General features: G+C 45.8%; 1 protein-coding gene across 26 annotated transcripts in view; it reads left to right on the top strand.

Annotated features, from left to right (window-relative positions):
- Ccdc91 (coiled-coil domain containing 91) overlaps window positions 1–12,484 on the top strand; it is a 170,715-nt gene extending 158,231 nt beyond the window's left edge. For all 26 annotated transcript variants that reach the window (XM_087657856.1, XM_087657861.1, XM_087657836.1 and 23 more), the window contains 1 exon segment: window positions 11,429–12,484. In XM_087657856.1, the coding sequence (XP_087513982.1) occupies window positions 11,429–11,539 (111 nt within the window). In that variant the 3' untranslated portion in view covers window positions 11,540–12,484.
- The last annotated feature ends 10,195 nt before the right edge of the window (window positions 12,485–22,679 follow it).

Genomic DNA, 22,679 nt, shown 5'->3' on the forward strand with positions numbered 1-22,679 from the left:
ACCGCTGAGTTTTAGTCACCCTGCCTTATCCCACATTAGAAGAAAGGGCGGTAATAAGCACTCTCCCAGGTGAGCAGGGAGGCATGGCAGAGGTTTTCCTCTCCCGATGTTACCCGTGCCTTCCCATTTCTTTTATACCTAACCCAACTGAGCTAGACTAGGCACTTACTTTATCTAAGCCCCTTTCTACCACCCAAAGGCTACATATAAGGTTTGAATTCTGAAACATGCCCTCTGCAAACACACTGTTGTGCTTTCTTTGAGGAAATGCAGAGCTGTGAAATGAGAACTTGTTAGAGCCTCTTACTCTAGATCTTCATAAGGGAGTAAGTAGGATTTCCAGCTTCCCAGGGACTGTACAATCAAACTGGCCGCTTGCCATGTGTACTTGGAACAGATTCAACTTGTGCATGACTCTGTTCTGTGTATTGGCATTTCTCAAGGACATTAAACTATTTCTTTCATTCAAAGGAATCTGGACATGGATTGCTAAGACCACCTTTAGTCTGCATCCAAGCACAGTGACAGCTGTTCAGGTGGGCAGTGACAGCTGCTCAGGTAGGCAGTGACAGCTGCACAGGTGGGCAGTAACAGCTGCTCAGGTAGGCAGTGACAGCTGCACAGGTGGACAGTGACAGCTGCACAGGTGGACAGTGACAGCTGCACAGGTGGGCAGTGACAGCTGCACAGGTGGGCAGTAACAGCTGCTCAGGTAGGCAGTGACAGCTGCACAGGTGGACAGTGACAGCTGCACAGGTGGACAGTGACAGCTGCACAGGTGGGCAGTGACAGCTGCACAGGTGGGCAGTAACAGCTGCACAGGTGGGCAATGATAGCTGCAGGTGGGCAGTAACAATAAATGGACAGTGACAATAGATGGACAGTGATGTCACTGGGAGAAATGACTGTAATGGCATTTCTGTGAGGCCAGGGTCTGCAGGTGACTTGCCATGTGCCCTTCAGTTGACCCACCCCTTCCAGTCCCTGCCTAATGTCATATTTGCATTAAGTCAGAAGGAAAGCATTTTCTCATCTTTGCTCTGTCGCCTTAATTAACCAAGTCTTTGAAGAATGAACTTGCACCCACAGATGCACTCTGGCGACTCAAGGCTAAGCCTACTTCACACTCACTTCTCCAAGTTCATTTCCACTTAAGTTGTCAGAGCACTCCTGCCCCTACCTAATCCTGTCTCTCAGCACCAATGTAATAGAGTGTTGAAAGATTGGTTATGTGAGAAAGTTTAAGTAACTTTACCAATAAATATTAATATTAAATAAATATTAATCAACATATATGTATACACACACATATATATCCTAATATATAAATTATAAATGTTAAGAGGGAAGTAGGAAGTCTTACCAACAGAGAATACCATAGAGGGCAACAGGTTGGTTTTGTTCGCTTTGTTCTTAGGAATACACTTTATAGCTTGTTTGGGATGAATAGAAATCAAATCAGTAGATCGGAGCTAATTAGTTGACAAGAAAATAATTAAAATGGGAGGAATAGCCACACATGAAAGCTTCTATGCCAGTTTTATGGATTCATAAATGCTATCACCCCCCCCCAACTCTGCTTTGTAATGTAATGTTCAGCAGACATTAGAAGACTAAAAGGCATCATTTCTTCCCCGGTGTCTCCCTTGCTCTCTCTGCCCCCTCCTCTCTGTCCAGCATCTGTGAGCCACTTGATGAGGGACTTCGTGGCAGAGCAGCAGGTGGTTGTGGAATCTGAGCCATCTGCCCAGCCTTGAACACTCAGCCTTTAGATCCTGAACAGGAATGTGGGAACAGGCGCAACATGTTATGTGGACAAGACTGGAAATTTTGCTGATCTGGAAACTATAACTTAGGGGGTTGAACAAGCAATCATTAGAACATAATTCTGATAATAATTTAGGAGTCTACAAAGGAGCTGGGTGTGGTATCACATGCTCGTAGTGTCAGGACCTAACAGTCTTGAAGAATGAAGCTCCCCACAGCCAGCTCGGACCACACTGAGTTTCCAGGGTCTAAGTACTCTTATCTAGCCAGGGTGCTTGGGTCTAGGTACTCTCTCTGACCAGAGTGCTTGGGACTTGTTACCCTTGTTGTTTGGCACCCTGTGTATGTACTCACTGTATTCATAGCACCTAACTGCATCATTCACGCAACACTGCCAGTTCTTTCTCCAGCAGGTATATTTCTGAAGTGAGGTGATGAAAAACACAAGAACAAAAGTGGGAAAGAACAGATGTCTGTCCCCTGTAAGGCTCTATCTTGGAGCTCTATCCCAGTTGCTTTTACCTTCTACTAACCCCAGAAACGATGTGGCCATGTTTGGTTTTTGTCAACTGGACACAAGCTAGAGTTATCTGGGAGAAGGAGCCTGAGTTGCAAAGGTTCCTGCATTAGATTTGCTGTAGGCAAGTCTTTGGGAACATTTTTTTAATTAACTATCTGGAGGCCCAGTTCATTGTAGAGGGTGCTGCCCCTGGGCAAGTGGGTCTGGATTGGATAAGAAAGCAGGCTAAGCAAGCCATGAGGAGCAAACCAGTAAACAGCAGGCCTCCATGGCCTCCATGACTTCCGTTCTGACTCTAGGTCCCTGCCTTGAGTTCCTTCCCTGACTCACCTTCATGATAGAATACAGCTGTAAGATGTAGTGAGGCCTCTTCTCCACAGCTTGCTTTTGGCCATGGTGTATATCACAGCAGAAGAAGCACAGTAGGACCAACAGGGACCCGAAGGTGTATGCACTGTCCCCAGATTCGCCTGTAGGTGAAGGAGATTGGAGCTGCTCCTAAGCACGTGTCACCGTTAGCCAAGACTGAGCAGGTTCTGTCCCTGGTTTGTTGTTTTTTTTGTTGTTTTGTTTTGTTTTGTTTTTTCCATCTTTATTAAATTTGAGTATTTCTTATTTACATTTCAAATGTTATTCCCTTTCCCGGTTTCCAGGCCAACATCCCCCTAATCCCTCCCCCTCCCATTCTCTATGGGTGTTCCCCTCCCCATCCTCCCCCCATTACCACCCTCCCCCCAACAATTACGTTCACTGGGGGGGTGGGTTCAGTCTTAGCAGGACCCAGGGCTTCCCCTTCCACTGGTGCTCTTACTAGGATATTCATTGCTACCTATGGGGTCAGAGTCCAGGGTCAGTCCATGTATAGTCTTTGGGTAGTGGCTTAGTCCCTGGAAGCTCTGGTTGCTTGGCATTGTTGTTCATATGGGGTCTCAAGCCCCTTCAAGCTCGTTCAGTCCTTTCTCTGATTCCTTCAACGGGGGTCCCATTCTCGGTTCAGTGGTTTGCTGCTGGCATTCGCCTCTGTATTTGCTGTATTCTGGCTGTGTCTCTCAGGAGCGATCTACATCTGGCTCCTGTCGGTCTGCACTTCTTTGCTTCATCCATCTTATCTAGTTGGTGGCTGTATATGTATGGGCCACATGTGGGGCAGGCTCTGAATGGGCGTTCAGACTCTGTTCTACACTTTGCCTCCCTGGTTTTATTTCTACTTTTTCGGTATCTGCTGAGTCTAGCTTGGATGAAAGCAGAACCTCCTCCATTTGTACTGGAAGGGGAGGGGCTTATTGCGTCCTCCTTCCATTCCCTTGAGAGCTGTTTAAAATGTGCCAGACGGTTGGTATAGTTTACAGTGATCAGATTTGCATGATCTTGTATACAGTATAAAAACTCATGATGAAGAAGATTTCAAAGGGAAAAAATATTTCGCAGTAACTTCCATTCAGTGCTTTAATGAAATGGCATGGGTTCAGCTTTGGGTACTAAGTCATGAGAATCCCTAACCAAGTTTGCACCCAGCACTGGTCCTGGGCTGACCAGCTACTTTCCCAGTTTGAAATGCAGAAGTGAGTGAGCAGAGCAGGCTTAAGATGGCCGTACACTGCAAGGTGTGCTTAGTACCACAGGATGTCAGTCTGATTGAAAGCCTTTGTTTCATTAGGAACAGGAGGGGGTTTCACACTTTTTCTGTATAGCTGCTGACATTTCCAGGTTGCTAAAGGAAATGTTTCTTTTCATGGTGTATTTAATAAGCTGAATTTCCTTTAAATGCATTTGCTGTGCTTTCAGGGATCCTTTTGTGTGTTAATTTCTTACTGAATCTCCATGGAGGGAGGAACATTGCATTGTTTGATGGCTGCCTGTGCCAGGTTTTTTGGCGCCTTGATAGCTGTTTACGCTTGGGTAATGCAACATAAAGAACCCTGTTGTATTTATAGCAAAATAGACCCTGTGCCAAGGCCCCCAGCCATAACATAAGCTCTTATCTGGAAAGGCAGCACATGCTGAGGTTGGAGGACAGGCTTGGGTATCACACACACCTGGTGTTAAGTTGCTCCCCACCCCCCGCGCGCACACACACACACACACACACACACACACACACACACACACACACTCTCTTCCACTTGGGCAAGTCATAACCTTTCAAAGCCCAGTTGCCCCACTCACACAGTTGCCAGGAGAATGAAACCATGACTTAGGGCCAGGCTCTTAAGACAGAGACCCCTTAGGAAGTGGTGTCCTGCTCCCCAGACATGCAGGGAAGCCATGTAGCATCTCAGACACTCTGGAAATCAGTGTCCAGCCTCAGCGGATCAGTCCCTCAACTCAGACAGCATCCGGATTCTCGAGCCACTCTGGGAAGCAGTAGTTAGCTTTTGTCTCTGTAAACTCTTAAGTCCATGGTCTTATTTTCTGCTTGTGTTGAAAATTGCCATTGGCAGATGTAGGACTGCTGGAACCAGGCCTCTCTCTCCCTTTAGATTTCCCGAGCCTTTCCTCGGGAGGCATGCTTCTGACAGCACAGGAAGTCCCTGCCAGCTCCATGTCTGCTGCAGGGTGCTCTTTCCTGCCCAGGCACTGCTACTGAGCCTGTGGAGTTGAGCAGGACTGTGTGCTGAGGGGTGTGCGTGCACCACAGTGCACATCGTTGCTTTAGTGAGAACAGAGAGTGCTTACACGCCCCGTGGGCTCTGTGGCAGTTTGAGATGCCAGGGCAGAGCTGCTGCATGAAAGACAGTTCGAGAACAGAGTTCTTACCGTAAGCCGTCTTAGAACCCAGCAGCAGTCCTTCAGTTGTGGCTTGTGCATTTTAGGCTCTGTACCCGCCTTTCATTTACTCTCCACGAGCATCTGTAGTCAATCTGGAACATGAGAAAGTTACACAACTTCTTTTTGAGGTGACTTCTGGGATGCATTGGAGACATACTCTGAGCTGGCAGTCACCGTGGAGTGTAGATGTGGACCGTGAACATTCTGATGAAGAGGCCAGGCCCACACGCTCTCTAGTTCAAGGTTAAGGCAACTGACATTGCCTCGGGTCAAACCACTGCCCAGACTGTTGAATCCTTCAAGTCTGATTTATTCTAAACATTTATTTTATGTGACACTAATTTCCCTGAAGTTGATTCAGAGAGTCTCTGTCAACATGATTATAATGCCACAGACTTGTTCCCAGAGAGGGACTCGGCATCTGACCTTTAGTTTTTTATACAGCGTGGACTCCCACATCAGACTTACTTATCTAAAAATAGAAAAGTCCTTTTAATAGAAAACTTCTTACAGCAACCGTGTGCTTAATAGTGTAATACCAGGGAGCCTCTGGTAAAGCAACCAGACTGGTTACTGACATAGACAGGTCACTGACACAGGTTACTGACACAGACAGTTACTGACACAGGCAGACAGGTTACTGGCACAGACAGGTCACTGACACAGACAGGTCACTGACACAGACAGACAGTTACTAACACAGACAGACAGTTACTGACACAGACAGACAGTTACTGGCACAGACAGGTCACTGACACAGACAGGTCACTGACACAGACAGACAGGTCACTGACACAGACAGATCACTGACACAGACAGGTCACTGACACAGACAGGTCACTGACACAGACAGACAGGTCACTGACACAGACAGGCAGGTCACTGACACAGACAGGTTACTGACACAGACAGGTCATTGACACAGACAGGTCACTGACACAGGCAGACAGGTCACTGACACAGACAGACAGATCACTGACAGACAGATCACTGACACAGACAGGTTACTAACAGACAGGTCACTGACACAGACAGGTCACTGACACAGACAGACAGGTCACTGACACAGACAGACAGTTACTGACACAGGCAGACAGGTTATTGGCACAGACAGGTCACTGACACAGACAGGTCACTGACACAGACAGACAGTTACTGACAGAGAGGTTACTGACACAGACAGGTCACTGACACAGACAGACAGGTCACTGACACAGACAGACAGGTCACTGACACAGACAGTTACTGACACAGACAGACAGGTCACTGACACAGACAGGTTACTGACACAGACAGACAGGTCACTGACACAGACAGACAGGTCACTGACACAGACAGGTTACTGACACAGACAGACAGGTCACTGTGATTGTCCTTCAGCTCTGCTGAGTAAGCACAATATGATGACACAGCACAGGAAAGGTGGCATCCAGAAGCATCCAGGCACCACACTGCAAACCGCCACAGAAGAATCTGATGGATGGCTCAGAAAAAGTCCAGGATCTTACATGTGTATACATGAGTGCGTGCGTGTGCGTGCGTGTGTGTGTGTGTGTGTGTGTGTGTGTGTGTGTGTGTGTGTGTGTGTGATGTATCTGGAAGTTGGTGGTAGTCTTGAGTTTGAGTTAAGGCAGGTGTTGCTGTCATCCAGAGCTTCCCCGTGTCCCTCTGGGCATAGAGCAGGTACCTTAGGAATGAGCATCTGCAGAACCTATCTTATTAGAAACAGGATGGAAGACTCCCCTTGATACACAACAGCCAGATTCCAGTGCACTCAGATATCCCTTTAAGAACTAGGCTGTTGCTTTTTCAATACAGAGGACTGTCAAGAATGCAAGCGTAGACTCTTAACTACTCAGAGCATTTCTTCTCCACGCTGTGATGTGGGAAAGGTAGACTGAGCAGTTGAGCCTCACCATTAAAGCTCCAAAACTACATAAGCACTGAGGCAAGTCCGTGTTCCCCATGTGTTTGCAATTTGTTTGATTAGGGTCTAGACGAACTTTTAGAAGAAATAAGACGGTAGGATATTTTTCAAATTTTGTTTTATATATCCATGATTATAAAGTTGAAAAATTCAGGGAACTATTAACCTGTACCATAGTCATTCAGGGACTTCTTATCCTGGTTCGTTTCTTAGTCAATTTGACACAAGCTAGACATGTGGGAAGAGGGACTGTCCGTTGAGAAAATGTCCCCACCAGATTGGCTGTGGGTCAGCCCATGGGACATTTTCTTGTTTTATGACTGTGGAATGGCCCAGCCCACTGGGTGCGATGACCTATGCCGGTGATCCTGGATGGTAAACCAACCGTGAGGCTAACACACCACGAGGAACAGGCCACTCCTCCGTGGCCTCTGCTTTAGTTCCTACTTCTGTGTTCCAGCTCTGACTTCCCTGAAGACAGACTGTTACCTATTAAGTATGAAATGAAATTAACCCTTCCACCCCCAAGTGGCTTTTTGTTATGGTAAGTACCATGGCAATAGAAACCCTGCCTAAGGTCCTTCTCAATCATTCCACATGATTAGTGGAGGTTTCAGGAAAAAACCTTTAAAATAACTGCTACATGGCCATCATATATGGGGACACCCCTGAAGGACGATGTGTCCCCTATGGAAATGTTTGTACTTCCCTGTTTATTTCCTCTCTATTCATAGCAACAAGAAGAAATAGACTCAGCGTAGACATCTGTTGACAGATGAATAATGAAGAAGTGAGGGGTGTGTGTGTGCGCATGCGCGTGCGCGCGCATGCAATAGACTTTTATTCAGCCATAAAGAAAAGCGAAGCTTGTAGGATAAATGGATTGGTCTGGAAATTATTATAAGAAGCAGAGTAACTCAGACTGAGGAAGGAAAGGGCCACATCTTCCTGTCATGTACTCATCCCCACTATTAACGTCTGATATGTCTTTGTGTGGCTGGGACTGTGGGGATAGGCCATAAAGCCAGAACGGGGACCACAGGAAGGGGATAAAAAAGTTGGGAGGAAGGTAGGTAGGCAGTGTGGGGGCAGCCAAGGGAGAAAGGTCACAGGAGGATCAATTCACTCAATTCATGGTGAAGCCCATGAATTTGTATGCTAATACCAAAGTAATGAAAGTGCAGTGGCATCCTTAAAATGTGCATTTCACATGCGCAGCAGAAAGCCCCTTGGTGAAAACAGGATAGTTACTGTACAAAGCTGCATAGGAACAGAGAGAAGCCGCCATGACACAGAGGCTTCCATAGGACACGGAGAGAAGCTGTCATACCTCACCTGAGCAGCCTAAGGCAATTACTGAGTTTACAACAGATTTAAAAGGAAAGAGACACAGTCTCACCCACTACTGGAGTCATGAAGCTTAAAGCCCAGTTGTCAGAGCCTGGTTCTCCTTGAAGTCACCAGGGGATACTGAATCCCTAGCCCCTGTCTCTGGTGACAGCTTTCAGTCTTTGCCATGTGTCCTCCCCCAACCCCAGTCTTTCACAGCCCCTCTGTGTTGTGTCTTGCTGTCTCTTACAGAGGCATGGTGGTTGCATTCTGGGCCCACACTTATCCTGTGTGAACCCATCTTAGGATAGGTAAAGACCTTTTCCTAAATAAGGACACATTCGCAGCTTTCAAGGCTTGGGCTCATGGAGCGAGTTTAAGCACAGTGAGTTTCCTTACTCCTCAGATGCTAATTCTTGACTTTTATCTGCCACCTCATGAGGGGCACCAGTTTTGTTTTAAATGGAGCTCTGGTCGAGCTTTAGGTTTCTCTGGAAGGCTTTTTTCCTTGTTTTGTTATTTTTGTTTTTGAGGCAGAGTCTTGTAGCCCCGCAGGCTTCAGGCACATTACAAACATGAAGGCATCGTGGAATTCCTGATGCTCCTGCTTCAACCTCTCCGTACTGGGTTGGCAGGCATGTGGCACACACGTGTGTCTTTGTGGATTGAGGCTAACACAGTCAAGCGAGCACCCATGATTCCACCTCCAAACCACCTGAAAAGGGAAGGAAGGCCTCTCTGTCTGTGCTTATATCTGAGGATAATATACCTCTGAGTCTTGCTGTTTTGTGCTTTCTGAAAAAGTTAAGACTCTGTCTGGTCTCTTTCTTTTAAATGTTGCTATTGTTCCACACGTCTACTGATTAATCCTCTCTTCAGATGACCGTATGCGATGGATTAGCTTACTGTAAGGCTGCCAAGTGAGACTTGGCGTTGAGACAAGCGAGGCCAGGAGAGCAGTGGGCACTGGAGAACTGTTAAGTCGGGTGCCTGGGCATGAGCAGAGAGGTCACAGGTCACCTTGCAGAGAGCAGTCTGCAGCCTAAGCAGCTGCTACAAACTTGGGTTCTGTGTCTTTGTTAGGATTTCTGTTGCTGTGGCTAAAAAAATACATAGTGAAGGCAGGTTGGGGAGGATTTCAGCTTAGACTTCACCAAAGGCCATTACTGAGGGGAGTGAGGCTAAGAACCTGGCACAGGAACTGATGTAGAGTTTATAGACGAGTGCTGCTTGCTGGCTTGCTCTTCCTGGCTTGCTCAGTCTGCTTTCTTACAGAGCCCAGGACCACCTGCACACAGGTAGCCCCACCCACAGTGATCTGGGCCCTCCCACATCAATCATCAACCAAGGAAACCCACCATAGGTTAGTCTGTGTAGAGCACTAGAATATCTAATGAATGCATTGCACTGTAAATGTTCAGTGGGAACTATGCAGCTGCTTAAAAGAACAGGGTAGGGACATGGTCCTCGTGCTAGGGACTGGTGCCCTGGGATACTCACTCTGGAAAGCAGTTTGGTCACACCTGTTACAACCTGAGCAGTTTACGTACCACAGAAATTCCACATGCTGCATCTGTCCAGGACAGTTAGGAGCATCTTCTCATCTCAATGGTAGACACTTGGATTTTAAATTTCCTTATTGCTTCAGAGACAACAAAGCAGGGGGTGAGGGGAGCCCTGCATATATTAAAACGGCTTTGTAGCATCCCATCTTGTGGATGAGGCTGTACCTCCTGTTACTCTCGGAATTCACTATACATCAGCCATTCCTGGAAGATGCTGTGGCCCTTAGTGGGTTTATGCACCAATCAATCAGTTTAGTCAACCTCATAAAACTTGTCTAGTGCCTGACAAGCCCAGACCTATTTCCAGAAGCAAAGGACAGTCATTCTCGAGGTACACAGTGTCTGCTCACCTGAGATCAAGGGTTGTCCGTGTGCAGCAAGTGTTTGTTTTTCTGTCTATCTAGAGGCATCACATGACAAAGGAAGAAATAGCATGGCTGAGGGAGGAAGACCAGTAGGGCCTCTGCTGTACATTCATGGAAATTTCAGAACTGAAGAGTCTCATCCAGCCCAGTTCTGTTACACAACTATTTTCTTAGATTCCATCCTTTGTCATTTGATACTTGGATACTATGAAAGTTTTGTATCCTGGTTAATGATCCTGAATTTCCGTGGATTATTGAAGTTCAGTTTAATAGAGAATTCCCACTTGGATGCAGAGGTGCTTATAGGAAGGATGTAAGACAGGTTTATAGTATAAAATAGAACCCCACAGCGCTCTCATTGTGGGCCCTGGCTTCTTTCTCACTGTTAGCATATTTCTTCCTGTACCATTAGCAACATTATCTTCATCATTCAGAACATTCTCAGCAGATAACCCAGATAACTATCTTTGCCGAACCTCATTTTCATCTTGTAGCCCTAATTTAAAATCCCTTAGCAGGGGGAATAGATCATACTGGTTTCAACATTATTGAATATTGTTTTAAAGATCGATTTTATTGTTACTTATGTTTGTGTCTGTGTGGTAGAGGCATGTGCGTGGCAGCACTTTCAGAATCCAAGGAGGGCATCAGGTCCCCTGGAACTGGAGTTAAGGTAGCTGTAAGCATATATGTGGGTACTGGGGACCAAACTCTAGTTTTCTGCAAAGGCAGCACCGCTCCTAACCCTAAACAACAACCTGCCCCTCCCCCCAGATATTTTACCAAGTCCTCTCCACCCCCAGCTGTGCTGAATTGAAGGGTGATGTCATCAGCTGAGCTTTGTGTTCTGCGCCTCCATGGTACTCACAGGATTTTGGTCTGTTTAAGAACCATCATGTTTGTACTCATAGTTTGTACTCAAACCATTCAGATATTGTACTTATGACTTCTCCAGTAACTGCAGACCATAGTCAGCCATGAGAGTACTGTGTCAGCCTGGATAACAGGCGAACAACCTTGAGTATCCTGGCAGATGGTTGGAAATCCCACTGGGCTTCAAGTCCTTTCTCCCCAAAAGCTCCTGGTGTTTTGCATTGACTTCATATTGGAATTCTCCCAACTGACGCCTCTCTCCCTCCCTCCCTCCCTCCCTCCCTCTCTCCCTCTCTCCCTCAACAATCAACAGCTTGATCAAGTCACCCGCCAGCGTAGCCTGTCCAGTCTGGAGCTGTTCCTCTCCTGCGCCCAGAAGCAGCTGAGTGCGTTGATAGCTACGGAGCCTGTTGACATTGAATAGAGACACAGCCGATCCGTCCTGGTCGTTAAGCCTGCCCACTCTGAAGCTGTTCGTCTCCTGGGCCCAGAAGCAGCTGAGTGCTCTAATGGCCATAGATCCTGGTGGCATTGAATAAAGGGCACGTGATGGGCTGCCTTGCCCTGGGCCATTGCGTCAGTCACTAGACTTCTAAGTTAGATGCTGTGACTTAGACAAATGCTCTTGTTTCCCGTTTAAACCTGGAAAGCGGTTTCCAGTCCCAGGACAAGCCAGAGCAGTATCCAGAAGACCCATCAACAGATCTAACTTACTCTCCGCTGTTTTATCATGAGTAGTGATGGAAGAGTGTCTGTGACCCAAAGTCAAGGAAAAGTGGTGTGTTATCCGAAGTTCATCGGGTAAACCGTACAGCTTCAGGTGACCTGATGACATTGTATTGGTAAAGGTTTACCTTGTGACCACCTCAAGGTGACGTGCAGGGAGCAACCACTGTGCAACCATGCATTTACTTGATTCTAAATAGTGAGAGCAGAAACATTGGCTCAGCCATTGTTCTGACTAACCTGTCCTCTTCCCCACACGCGACCCCACGTGTTCCCATAGATTTACCAAAAGTGAACAACACTGGCTGGCCAGGCTTCCGGCAGCTGCCCCGTGTAAACTGGGGTGTGTGGCCCAGGCTTGCTTCCTGCCTTCTTCAAAGGCTCGAGATCATGTTTCATAATCTAATATCTGGAAAGAGCATCACTCAGACATCTGCACATCTATTTAATCAAACAACAGGCATAAGGGGTGAACCGGGATGGTCATGCCTCACGAGCAGTGTGCTCCACATCGTGAGCGGTTTGAACCTCCGGGGCACTGTGCTCAGCTCACCTCCTGCTCACTTCCTGCAGTGCTTCTGCTTCCTGGGGCTTTGTATTTTTCTGGGATTTCTCGGCATAATAAAAGGAACTCCAAAAGGTCGCTCAGTTGTCGTGTGTTCTTTCCCTTTAAGATTTCTTCTTTTTTTTAAGGCCTGGGGTGATTCAAAATCAAAGCTGTCCACAGGCCCCTGTCTCCTATGTGTTGGGAAAGGCACGTTCCACCGTGCTAGGCTACGAATTATTAATTCTTCAAAACCATTGCTTCTTTCTCAAACCATGATTGATTGTGTTTTGTGAACACTTCCCCTTAAATAGTGACAGTATTTACCGAGAATCTTACAGAAATAAAATTCAGAGTAAGCAAGCCATTAGCCTGAATTGCTACATGGGGGAAAAGTGAGGGGAGTTTTGAATGCAGATGGAAGCCAGTAGGTCTGGGCCCAGTATTTAAGTTCACTTAATGCTTTCTTTTGAAATTAAATGTCGGGGAACCATCACACGTCATTCAGATTGACCTTAGGTTAGTGTGGGGTATAGGTGGTCACTGTTGCTGAGGTCCAGAGAGAGCAGAGATGCCAGGGGCGTACCTACTTGAGTCAGCCTCACGGACCGGCACAGGAGGCTGTGTCTTTTTCTGGTCGGGGTTCCAGTTTTGTTGTCTACACAAAGTATGTGTTGTCTGAAAACACTTGGAATAAGTTAGACCTGTCAGTGTATGAAGACTGCAGAACACTGACCTGGTCCCATGCTACTCCACTTGGGGTTACTGCTCTGCCTTTCCCATTGGGGTATCCGTAACGATGCCTGGAAGTTCGTGTGTGAAGTCTGACATGGGTCTAGGGGTTCTTCAAGCTGGAATTAGTTAATGGTATTGTGATGCTCAAGGCGTATTTCCAGTTAGATGCGTTGTGACTTTTCGTTTGGTTATCAGAAGAGCCTCGACCACCTCAGGTTGGTCCACCAAGAGAATGAAATGGTCAAGCACTTCCTCCTGCAAAGGTAAGAATCCGTCCTAGAGACATGAACCCCGTGGAGTCTCTTAAAAGGTTGGAAGCCCATCAGTGTCGCCTTTCTGACAGATGCAGCTACTTTCAAATTACAAATGTGACACTGCCATCGTCAGATGGAAAAGATCCCCAAGCCCACGTGAGTGGGACTGCTGATTACTTCACATGGTAGTAACCCTGGATAGGAGGTGGCATGTTGGAGATTATTAAACTAATAGACTGTTTCTCTCATGTGGGATTCAACCTCGGGCCTTTTAACACTGGCCTCTGTGGCCCAGTGCTCCCTCCAGGGCAGCCGCACCCCAGATGCTCACCCTGGCTTAGTATTCTAAGCCGTCACATTCTGTGTGGGACCTTCATAAGCACACAGCCTGGCCCACTAAGCCGTTTCCTCACTGGTGACAGAAATGGTTTTTAGACTGATACTTTGTATAATGAGTCTTCTTGATGTGACCATCCCTGCACAATGACAAACCCCTGCAAAACCCAGGGTGTCGGCCACAGGCAAACATAAAGCTGTTAAGCCTTCACCTTGATTGAGGGATCCGCAGCTGAAGACCTGACACTGAGACTCCTGGGAACGTTAACTGGTGAGTCTCTGACTGTGCCCTAGAGAGGTTTCTCTCCCAAGGTCAGAAATTATATACAGCCTGTGTTCTGAGTCTTGAACTCTACCATATAACCCAGATGTTCTTGGAGTGTACAGGTCCACTTTCCCCGTAAGCAGTCAGAGCCCGTGTGAATTACTCGCACCAAAGAAACACCAATGAGGGCTGTCCAGAAGAGCCAAGCACACAGTTCCTGGAGACCCAGCAAGTGCCAGTGTGTCTCCACATACTCATCCACACTAGAAGGGGAGCACTCCGATTGTTTGTAAGGAATGTTGAATACATAACTGAACCAGTCTCTTGTCTGACAAAGCTGAAAAGGTCACAGACCCCTGAGACTGAGCAGACAGTGCCCTGCTTAGACATTTTGTCAATGAGAATCAGTGTTGCTTAAAGTCCTGCTCTTAGCTAAGTGCTGACTCATGCCAGAGTTCAGGAGCCGACTTAGCAATTTCCCTGGGGTTGGTTATGCTGCAGAGTGCAGAGTCAGGTGTCCATAATTATAACTTCTTTTGAATGTTTTAATATAGTTTTACAATTAAACTGGATTAAGTTAGAAAATCCTGTATTTAAACATTAAAAAGAAAAGCACTTTTCTGGGGAAAAAAATTTTGTATAGTAAGTAAATTCCAAGAAAGGAAGCGCATATGTGCGTGTACATATATATATATGTGTGTGTGTGTATATATGTATATGTGTATATATATATATATGTGTATATATGTATATATATGTGTATATATATGTATATGTGTATATATGTGTGTGTATATATATATATATATATATATATATATATATATATATATATATATATGCAATCTGAGAGGCAATTTTAAAACTGAGGGAAGAAGGGTTGGGTCAAAGCTCTCATGCCAGTAAGCTCTGCTGAGTCCCAAAAATGGTTGACAACACACAGAAAGCCAGTGAGCCAAGCATCCGTAGGCCACTGACCAAACACTGCAGACATCACTGGCCTCTTTGCAACAGTTCCAGCATCACAGGTCCTTTACCTTAGCAACAGCACCAGTATCACAAGCCCTTTCCCTCAGCAGTACCACCAGTTTCAGGCAGCAAGGAGAAGCAGCTAAAACTACCAGACATTGAAAGCCAGCAAACTAAAACTATATCTCATTTTAAACAGATGTTTCACACCTTTGGCCACTAACAAAAGCCTACTTGGCCATCAGTCTTTGGGTTTTTAATGTGCACAGGAGGGAAGGTACTCCTTGTTCTCGGGTCATTTCTGCCTGCTTTCTCCCATTGCACTAGATGGTTCTAAACCCAGTAGTCTACCTTCCTTCAGTGCTACTGAATGGTCATGTGGATCATCAGAATAATTAAATGTTGTTATAATTCAGAGTTTGTGTCATCTTCCCCCTGATGAGTGCCTACAGGAAGTGTCTGTTCACACGTGTGTGGGGTGTGTGTGTGTGTGTGTGTGCAGGTTTCACAGAGGCAGTTGAGAATATCATGTCCACCCCATCGCCTTCCTCAACCCCTTGAAACAGGGTCACTGGACCTACAGCCAGGCTGCCAGCCAGCAAGCCCCACCATTACCCCTACCTCCCAACACTGGAGTTATGAGTGCATTTGAGGACATCTCTTGCTTTTACACAGGCGCCAGAGATGGGAAAACATCCTTAAGCCTGCACACCAAGTGTTCTATGTACTGACCTGTCTCCCCAGTCCCTGGATCTGTTTTTGTGCTGCACCAGTAAAGCATTTTATGGTGGCTGCTTCTGGTGACCTCAATATATAGTTGACTTAATAACTATATAACAAATCAATAAATAAAACAGTCACAAAAATTAATCATCCAATACCTAGCTTATAGATCCTGACTATTGATTAATATGACTTAGCTAAAAATCACTATATAGCTTAATCACTAAATGAGGTCCCATAAGAACCTGGAGTCACCCACATACAACAGAATCCAGCCTGTGATAAATGACCAGAGTCTGAGAACTCTAAAGCAAAATGTCTATATCTTACTGTTGTCCAGTGAGTTAATTACTACTCCGATTCACAAGGTTGTCCAGGACAAGGAGCAGGGAAGAATTATGTGGCAACTTCTATATGAAATAATCTTGAGGTGCCCTAGAGTAAGTAGCCAGGAAGCATCTCCATTTGAGTGACTAGGCTCTATGCCCCATTGGAGTGGACAAGGAGTTCTGAGGGGCACTGGAAGGAGGTCTTCTCTTCCAAGGTAGGATGTTACGGAGCCCAGGAATAGTGGACTAGCATGAGAAGGGATTGAAACAAAAGGTGTACAAGTGCTTCTAAAAACAGGCTGAACCCAGACAGGAGCTTTTTACAATCTCTCTCATCCCAAAAATGTGACACAGACTAGCCCGTACGGAGAAATACACAGAAATCAAGAAGCACACTTACTCTGAAGGTAGGAAAATTTGACTCAGTACTGGCAAACATTCTGTTGTCGGAAGTCTGGAAGCTGACTTAGAAAAAAATAATACAGCCACAGAATGTACAATTCGCTGACTTTAACACAACTCACCGAGACAGATTCTAGAAAATTCTTTGTGGCAAGATATGTATGCGATGAATGTTGAATCTTTGCCCACTTCATTGAGGTATTGTTTTCTAAAACTGATAGTAACTCTGGTCATGGGGACAACACTGACCTTTATAAACCATTTTCCCTGAAGTGTTTTTGGCTGATGCTTATTTCTCATAAATGCCAGAAATATAAATGTTGAAAGTCTATAAAAATGTTGACTACTTTGATACTAAATTAGTAAATTGATGGTTATTAGTGCATTATGTACTCATCTTGTTACTGCTACAGAATGCCTGATGCAAGCAACTTGAGAAGAGAAGGGTTCATTTCAATTCCCAGTTCCAGGGTACAGCCTGTCATGGCGGAGGAATCAAAGCTGTAGTGGGGGGGGGGTGTGTGGGGCTGCACACAGCATGCCCACAGACATCAGTCGAGAGAGGTGAATTCTAGAGCTTAGATTACTTCTGCTTCAGTCTGGACCCCATCCCCTCCCCACCCCACCCCCACCCAATTAACCAGCAAGCCAAGAGGCTTGTCTCCTAAGTGATTTAGCCTTTAAAATTCATTATTATGGTAGTACTTTTAGACAAACAGGGTTTGTTGTCTAGTAACTTAGAAAGATAAAATTTAGTATCAACATTTCTTTTCCTTCCCTCTGTTTTCTCATAACGCAGAAGAAAGATACATTATAGATTAAGTTAAATCTGACATATGCTACCAGCTACAGAGAATGAGAAAACTCAGTAGATACTACGTCTTGAGATTTTAGGAGATAATCTACCTGATTCTAAGCTGTCTAGAACAATAGCCTATCCTTGAAGAGTTACGATCACTTTTAAATAAATGAGATTCTTCCAAGGGTTCTACCTGTACGAACCCTGTGCCCTGATGCCAGTTCTCCACGGGAAGAGAATTCAGTCTCAGAAACAGGTTTGCAATCACAAGTAACTTCTCTGTTGTATGTAAAATATAGTCCACAAAGAAGCCAAAAATTTCCTTATCACCCATAATGCAGTGCTGTGTGGACTGTAACCCCAAGTTTATGGGCTAGTGACCTCATCCATTTCTTTGGTACTTTTTAAATGACCTACTTAGAGGTGTGTGTGTGTGTGTGTGTGTGTGTGTGTGTGTGTGTGTGCACATAGTCGTGCTTGTGCACAGAAGCTAATGGACATCTCTACCTTGGCTACTTCCATGAGTGGTGAAAGCCTAACTCCTACCATGATTTCACAACAAGGGCTCAAAATCACTGAGCCATCTGTCCAGCCCCTCACTCACTTCTTAGCCTCTCCATGCTAGGATCGTAAGAGGCTGGTGGCTACCAAACCCGTGTCCGTTTGCCCTTTCTTCCTTAGTTCTGAATCTTCACTTAGCTGCCTATTTAGTGTACCACCTGATGCTCATCCTATGAAAACCAGAAATCTTCACCCCTAGAGTTTTAGGACCGAAGTCCTACCTCCTGGAGCCCTCAGAAGGCAAGGCTCTGCCCTCCATCCCAACGTGTTGATGGAATAGAGGAGGAAGAATGAAAAGCAAACAAAAAAGATTTAATATATTTTAGAAAGAGGGATGAGTAAAGATAACCCCAAGTTCACCTTCAAGTATTGACATGAGCTTTAGACTTAGAACGAATTTTGGGACTGAGGACAGGGGTGTGAAATCAAACAGCAGAAGGCCTGGCTCAGTACTAATTGTGTAAAGGGAGTTGATGGCCTGTGGACTAAGTCACTGCCTTCTCAGCAGGGGTTGGAGGGGGGCAGTTTGGTTCTTGCAATGAGACCTGCTTCTGGCTGCAGTCTCCACAACAAAGATGATAATTCCCACCCAGGGGACTTACTGTCCTGTGAGGATGGTCTTCTGGAATCCAGGGTGACAGCGGGTTTAACACTGTGTGTATGTGTGATTTAGCCTTAAATGGGAACAAGCTATTAGGCAGACGCTGTTCTTAGTGACTAATAGATGTGCAGAGCTGACAGGAATCTGGCCTAAAAAGGAGGAGCCACAAGAAGGTGGCAGAGAAGCCAGCTTCACCCTGCCTTTATTTCCGTGTGGACCCAAGTAAGGTACCACTGCTTTTCAGCACAAGCAGGGTCCACATACCTGTGGTATGCCCCTGAGGACTTTTCTAGTACTTAATCTCAGTGGACAGAAAGCCACACTCAATGACACACATGGGTACGTGCGTGCGTGCATGTGTGGGTGCGCACACATACACACACACACACACACGCGCACACACACACGCACACACACAGTGTAGCCTGAGGAACCTACTTCTTCCACCATCTCATTGCCACCTCTTGCCCAGTGTCATTGTGTCAGGTTGGTGGCGCCTTGTCTCTGGCGTGACAGCACGTTGACCAACCATGAATGGGCTACATTGACAGATGACCAGCAAGAGTCCTACAGATCTCCATTCATTCACTCTGTGGGTGATCTCTGCGGCTGCTGCATCCTGTCCACTTTTACTTGGTGTAACTCTTGATCTGCCTCCTTTCTCTTCTCTGAATTCTTCTCCAATGAGAGCTTCTTTCCCTCAAGGCTTCCTGGTATCAGAATTCGATGTCATGAGTACAATGAAGACTCTTCAGTCTCTCATAGATGGCATACTCACTCACAAGTCACACCTCAAACGGAGAAAGATGGAGCTTCCATCAGGCCCTTCCACGGTGCTCTCTCCTTACCCTTGACCCAATGGTGGCTTGCAGAGCATTGTGGATATGGTTGTGGAACATTCAGCTGTGGGTATGTGAGAGCTGAAGTGTGCAAATATGGTCATGTGGGATCCTTTTTAAGTTTCTATCCATCCACATGATGGGATCATACCAGGTGTGTAAATATGGAGCAGCTCCTGCCTCGGAGGACTCTGCCCCCATAACTTTACTGTTAGGTTGCACTTCCTCCTGCCACCCATTTCTGCTTGGTTTGTTAGGTTCTTGCTGTGCATCTCCAGCTTGACTAATGAGATGGGGGCCTTCCAGGCTCCCCACCGACGAACAGTGGGTTGAGCAGTGTTTCTAGTTGAGTCTCTAAAAGAGGGGCTTTCTCTGTCCCTCAGAATCTCCTGTCTACAGTAAAATGGACACTAAACACAACCTTGGTTGCTTCCACGTGCCCTCAGTTGAAATGAATAAGCAGAAAGCTATGTATTCCGGTCTAGACACCTGGAGCCACCTCAGCTACATGGTGAGTTTAAGGTTAGCCTGGGCTACCTGAGAGTCTCTCAAAACACACACACACACACATACACACATACACACACACACACATACATACATATACACACACATACACATACACACATATACACACACATACACATATACACACACACATACACACACATACACACACATACACACATATACACACATACACATACACACATACACACACACACACACACAGAAAGAGAGGGAGGGAGGGAGGGAAATTTAACCTCTTGATGAACACTTAAAAGTGGAGTTCGTATGAATGGAAAATAAACGTCTAATGAATTGTAAGTATTCAAATTGTTCATGCCCTGATCTCTTGGTTTGTGGAAGGGCAGCATTTAAAGTAAAAGAAGCAACCATGTGACATTTTCGGCACTGACAGAATATTAGTGGTTGGCCGAGTTTTTTACTATTGACAGGCTTCTGTTAAACCACATCTGAACTTAGAAGATCACGGAAGACCAGAAGCCCATCAGTTCCTAAGACCTGCTCCTGTCATTGGTTGGACCTATTGGTTATCTGTTGGACCTTTTCAGAGCGAGTCCGTCAGAGTGCTTTACTGCACCACACGCACACATCTAGAACAAATGTTCTAGGACTCTTGGGATGCTCTCCACCCGGGACACTGATCTAGATGCTTCTGGACTGTGTGCCTCCTGTTTCGGTGGTCTCCACGCCTGAGACCGGTGTGTTCAGCCTCACCGGATGGAGCTCCATCCATCTTTTCCTCCCTTCTTTCTCCTTGCCGAGCTGCTGGATTCCTGTCTGCCATGAAGAGTGGTGACAAAATCTAATCTGAACTAGACCACAGTCAAACGGAGTCCGATTGAGGACTTGGACTTGAGTCAAACCCAAAGCAGAGGGCAGGGTGGAAATTGGCTGTCTTGTAAACAGCAAACCACCCAGTGTGTGAACCCTGAAAACATGTTACCAGCGGTGAGCCCCATCTGCTGTATTCCTCAATTCATCGAGCAGACTCTGCCAGCTGGTTTTGCTGAGTGTGATTTGCAGTGTTATTTTATTGAAGGTTTCTTGACAATTTGAGTGCCGCTCTGAATGTAATATTAAATCCCCTCTGGCTCAGCCAGTTGCAAAGTTGGACATTCTGTCTACACATCAACCCCCAGGTCTGCAGAGGAATTGCAAGCTTTGCCTACCCAGCACATCTCAAAAACACTCATTCTGTCTACACATCACACCCAGGTCCACAGGAGGAATGCAGGCTTTGCCTACCCAGCACATCCCAAGGGATTTCCGTGCAGGTGGAACTTCGTGATGCCCTGAATACATCCAAGCGAGGTTAACTATGATTATAAACCATTTTACTCAGGCTAATATGAAGGTTGGGCTCAATTTCCCACAAATCCATATGGCTTTTTTTCTCTTGCTCACGACATCTAGCCAGTTACAATGGCCAGACCCCTCAGCTTAATCTCACTCCTTTGGGAAGAAACTGGAGATGACAAATGACCTTAGCAATGGGGGTCTGAACTCTTGGTGTCAACTTTATGTGTCAGGTGCAGGTTTGATCATTTGCTTGGGTTTTGGTTTTTTTGTTTTGTTTTGTTTTTTCCCTCTGTTCTTTTTTTTAATCCATGTGGTATCTCGTTTATAAGGAGTCCAAAATACAAAGCACTGAAAAGAACCCTCAGGGAATCAACTCAATTCTCAGCCTTTGTGGTGTGTGTGTGTGTGTGTGTGTGTGTGTGTGTGTGTGTGTGTACACACATATGTGTATTGTGCATGTATGTGTACTATATGTGATTACATGTATATGTATGCATATCCTGTGTGCTTATTTGTGTGTGTATGTGTTTGTATTTGTATTGTGAGCATATATGTATATGTATTGTATGTATTATGTATGCATGTCTGTGTGTATGTTTGCACTCATGTACATCTATGGGCATGTGTATGTGTTCAGGTGCATGTGGTAACCAGAAGTGGGCTGGAGATGGTGGAAGGGACAACAAGGAGTAAGCAAGAAGAGTGAGGAAGAGATAAAAGAGGAAAAGAAAAATGAAATTGAGATGTGTGCCCACACATAATACAGTGTTACATATGAAAGTGGGATGCACAAACATACAGTGTTACACGTGAAAGTGGTATTTACACACACGATACAGTGTCACACATGAAAGTGGGATGCACACAAAATATGATGTTACATGTGAAAGTGGGATGCGCACACACACACACACACACACACACACACACACACACAATACAGTGTCACACATTGCCATGCCCAAGGTCTTTAAAATATCATATACAAATACATACTTGAGAAGGTGAGGAGAGAGAGGTGAGAACAGATATTGAGATTTTCCTCCCCCTAAATTCCCAAACCCAGACAATGAGCTGGTCTTCTGTATAATTTTCTCTGCCCAGCTCTGTCCTCACTGGATCCTGGACAGCTAGGGAGAGTTTCAACTGACAGCTTTCTTCTTTTGTAGAATGAGTGGCAGGTTAAAAGGAACTCCCAGGACAGCCCCTGGTGTGCACAGGGTGTCAGCAAGCATGTCCTGTGTTCATCATGTGTGAGAAAATATCAAATGTTGGAGCAGCCCTGTGTAGTTAGTGTCTTTTCACTTAGCTTCATAAGCAGGAATTGGGAGGTCAGTATCTTCCCGGGAGAGGCGTGTGGTGGCCTGTTAGGTTTTAAGTGAGACGTGGACACACATCCACTCGCCTGTGTCCACAGCTTAGCTTTATAGACATAGAAAGTTCTTCAGGCAGCAATCCTTTCTGTAAAGCATTCATTTTAAAATGCCAAGGTTTCCAGATCTCTAGATTACCTTTGGAACTGCCACTTACGCCATCAGAGGTTTGGGAGTATGGCTGGGGCCCCTGCAGCAGAATTTCCTGGGTGCTACACATTCCCTGGGTTTGACCTCAGCCTCCCAACCACTCCCTTCCAATGACTTCTGAACATCCATGT

The sequence above is a fragment of the Rattus norvegicus genome, chromosome 4 (assembly GCF_021556685.1).
Source record: "Rattus norvegicus strain SHRSP/BbbUtx chromosome 4, alternate assembly SHRSP_T2T, whole genome shotgun sequence".
NCBI classification, from domain to species: domain Eukaryota; kingdom Metazoa; phylum Chordata; class Mammalia; order Rodentia; family Muridae; genus Rattus; species Rattus norvegicus.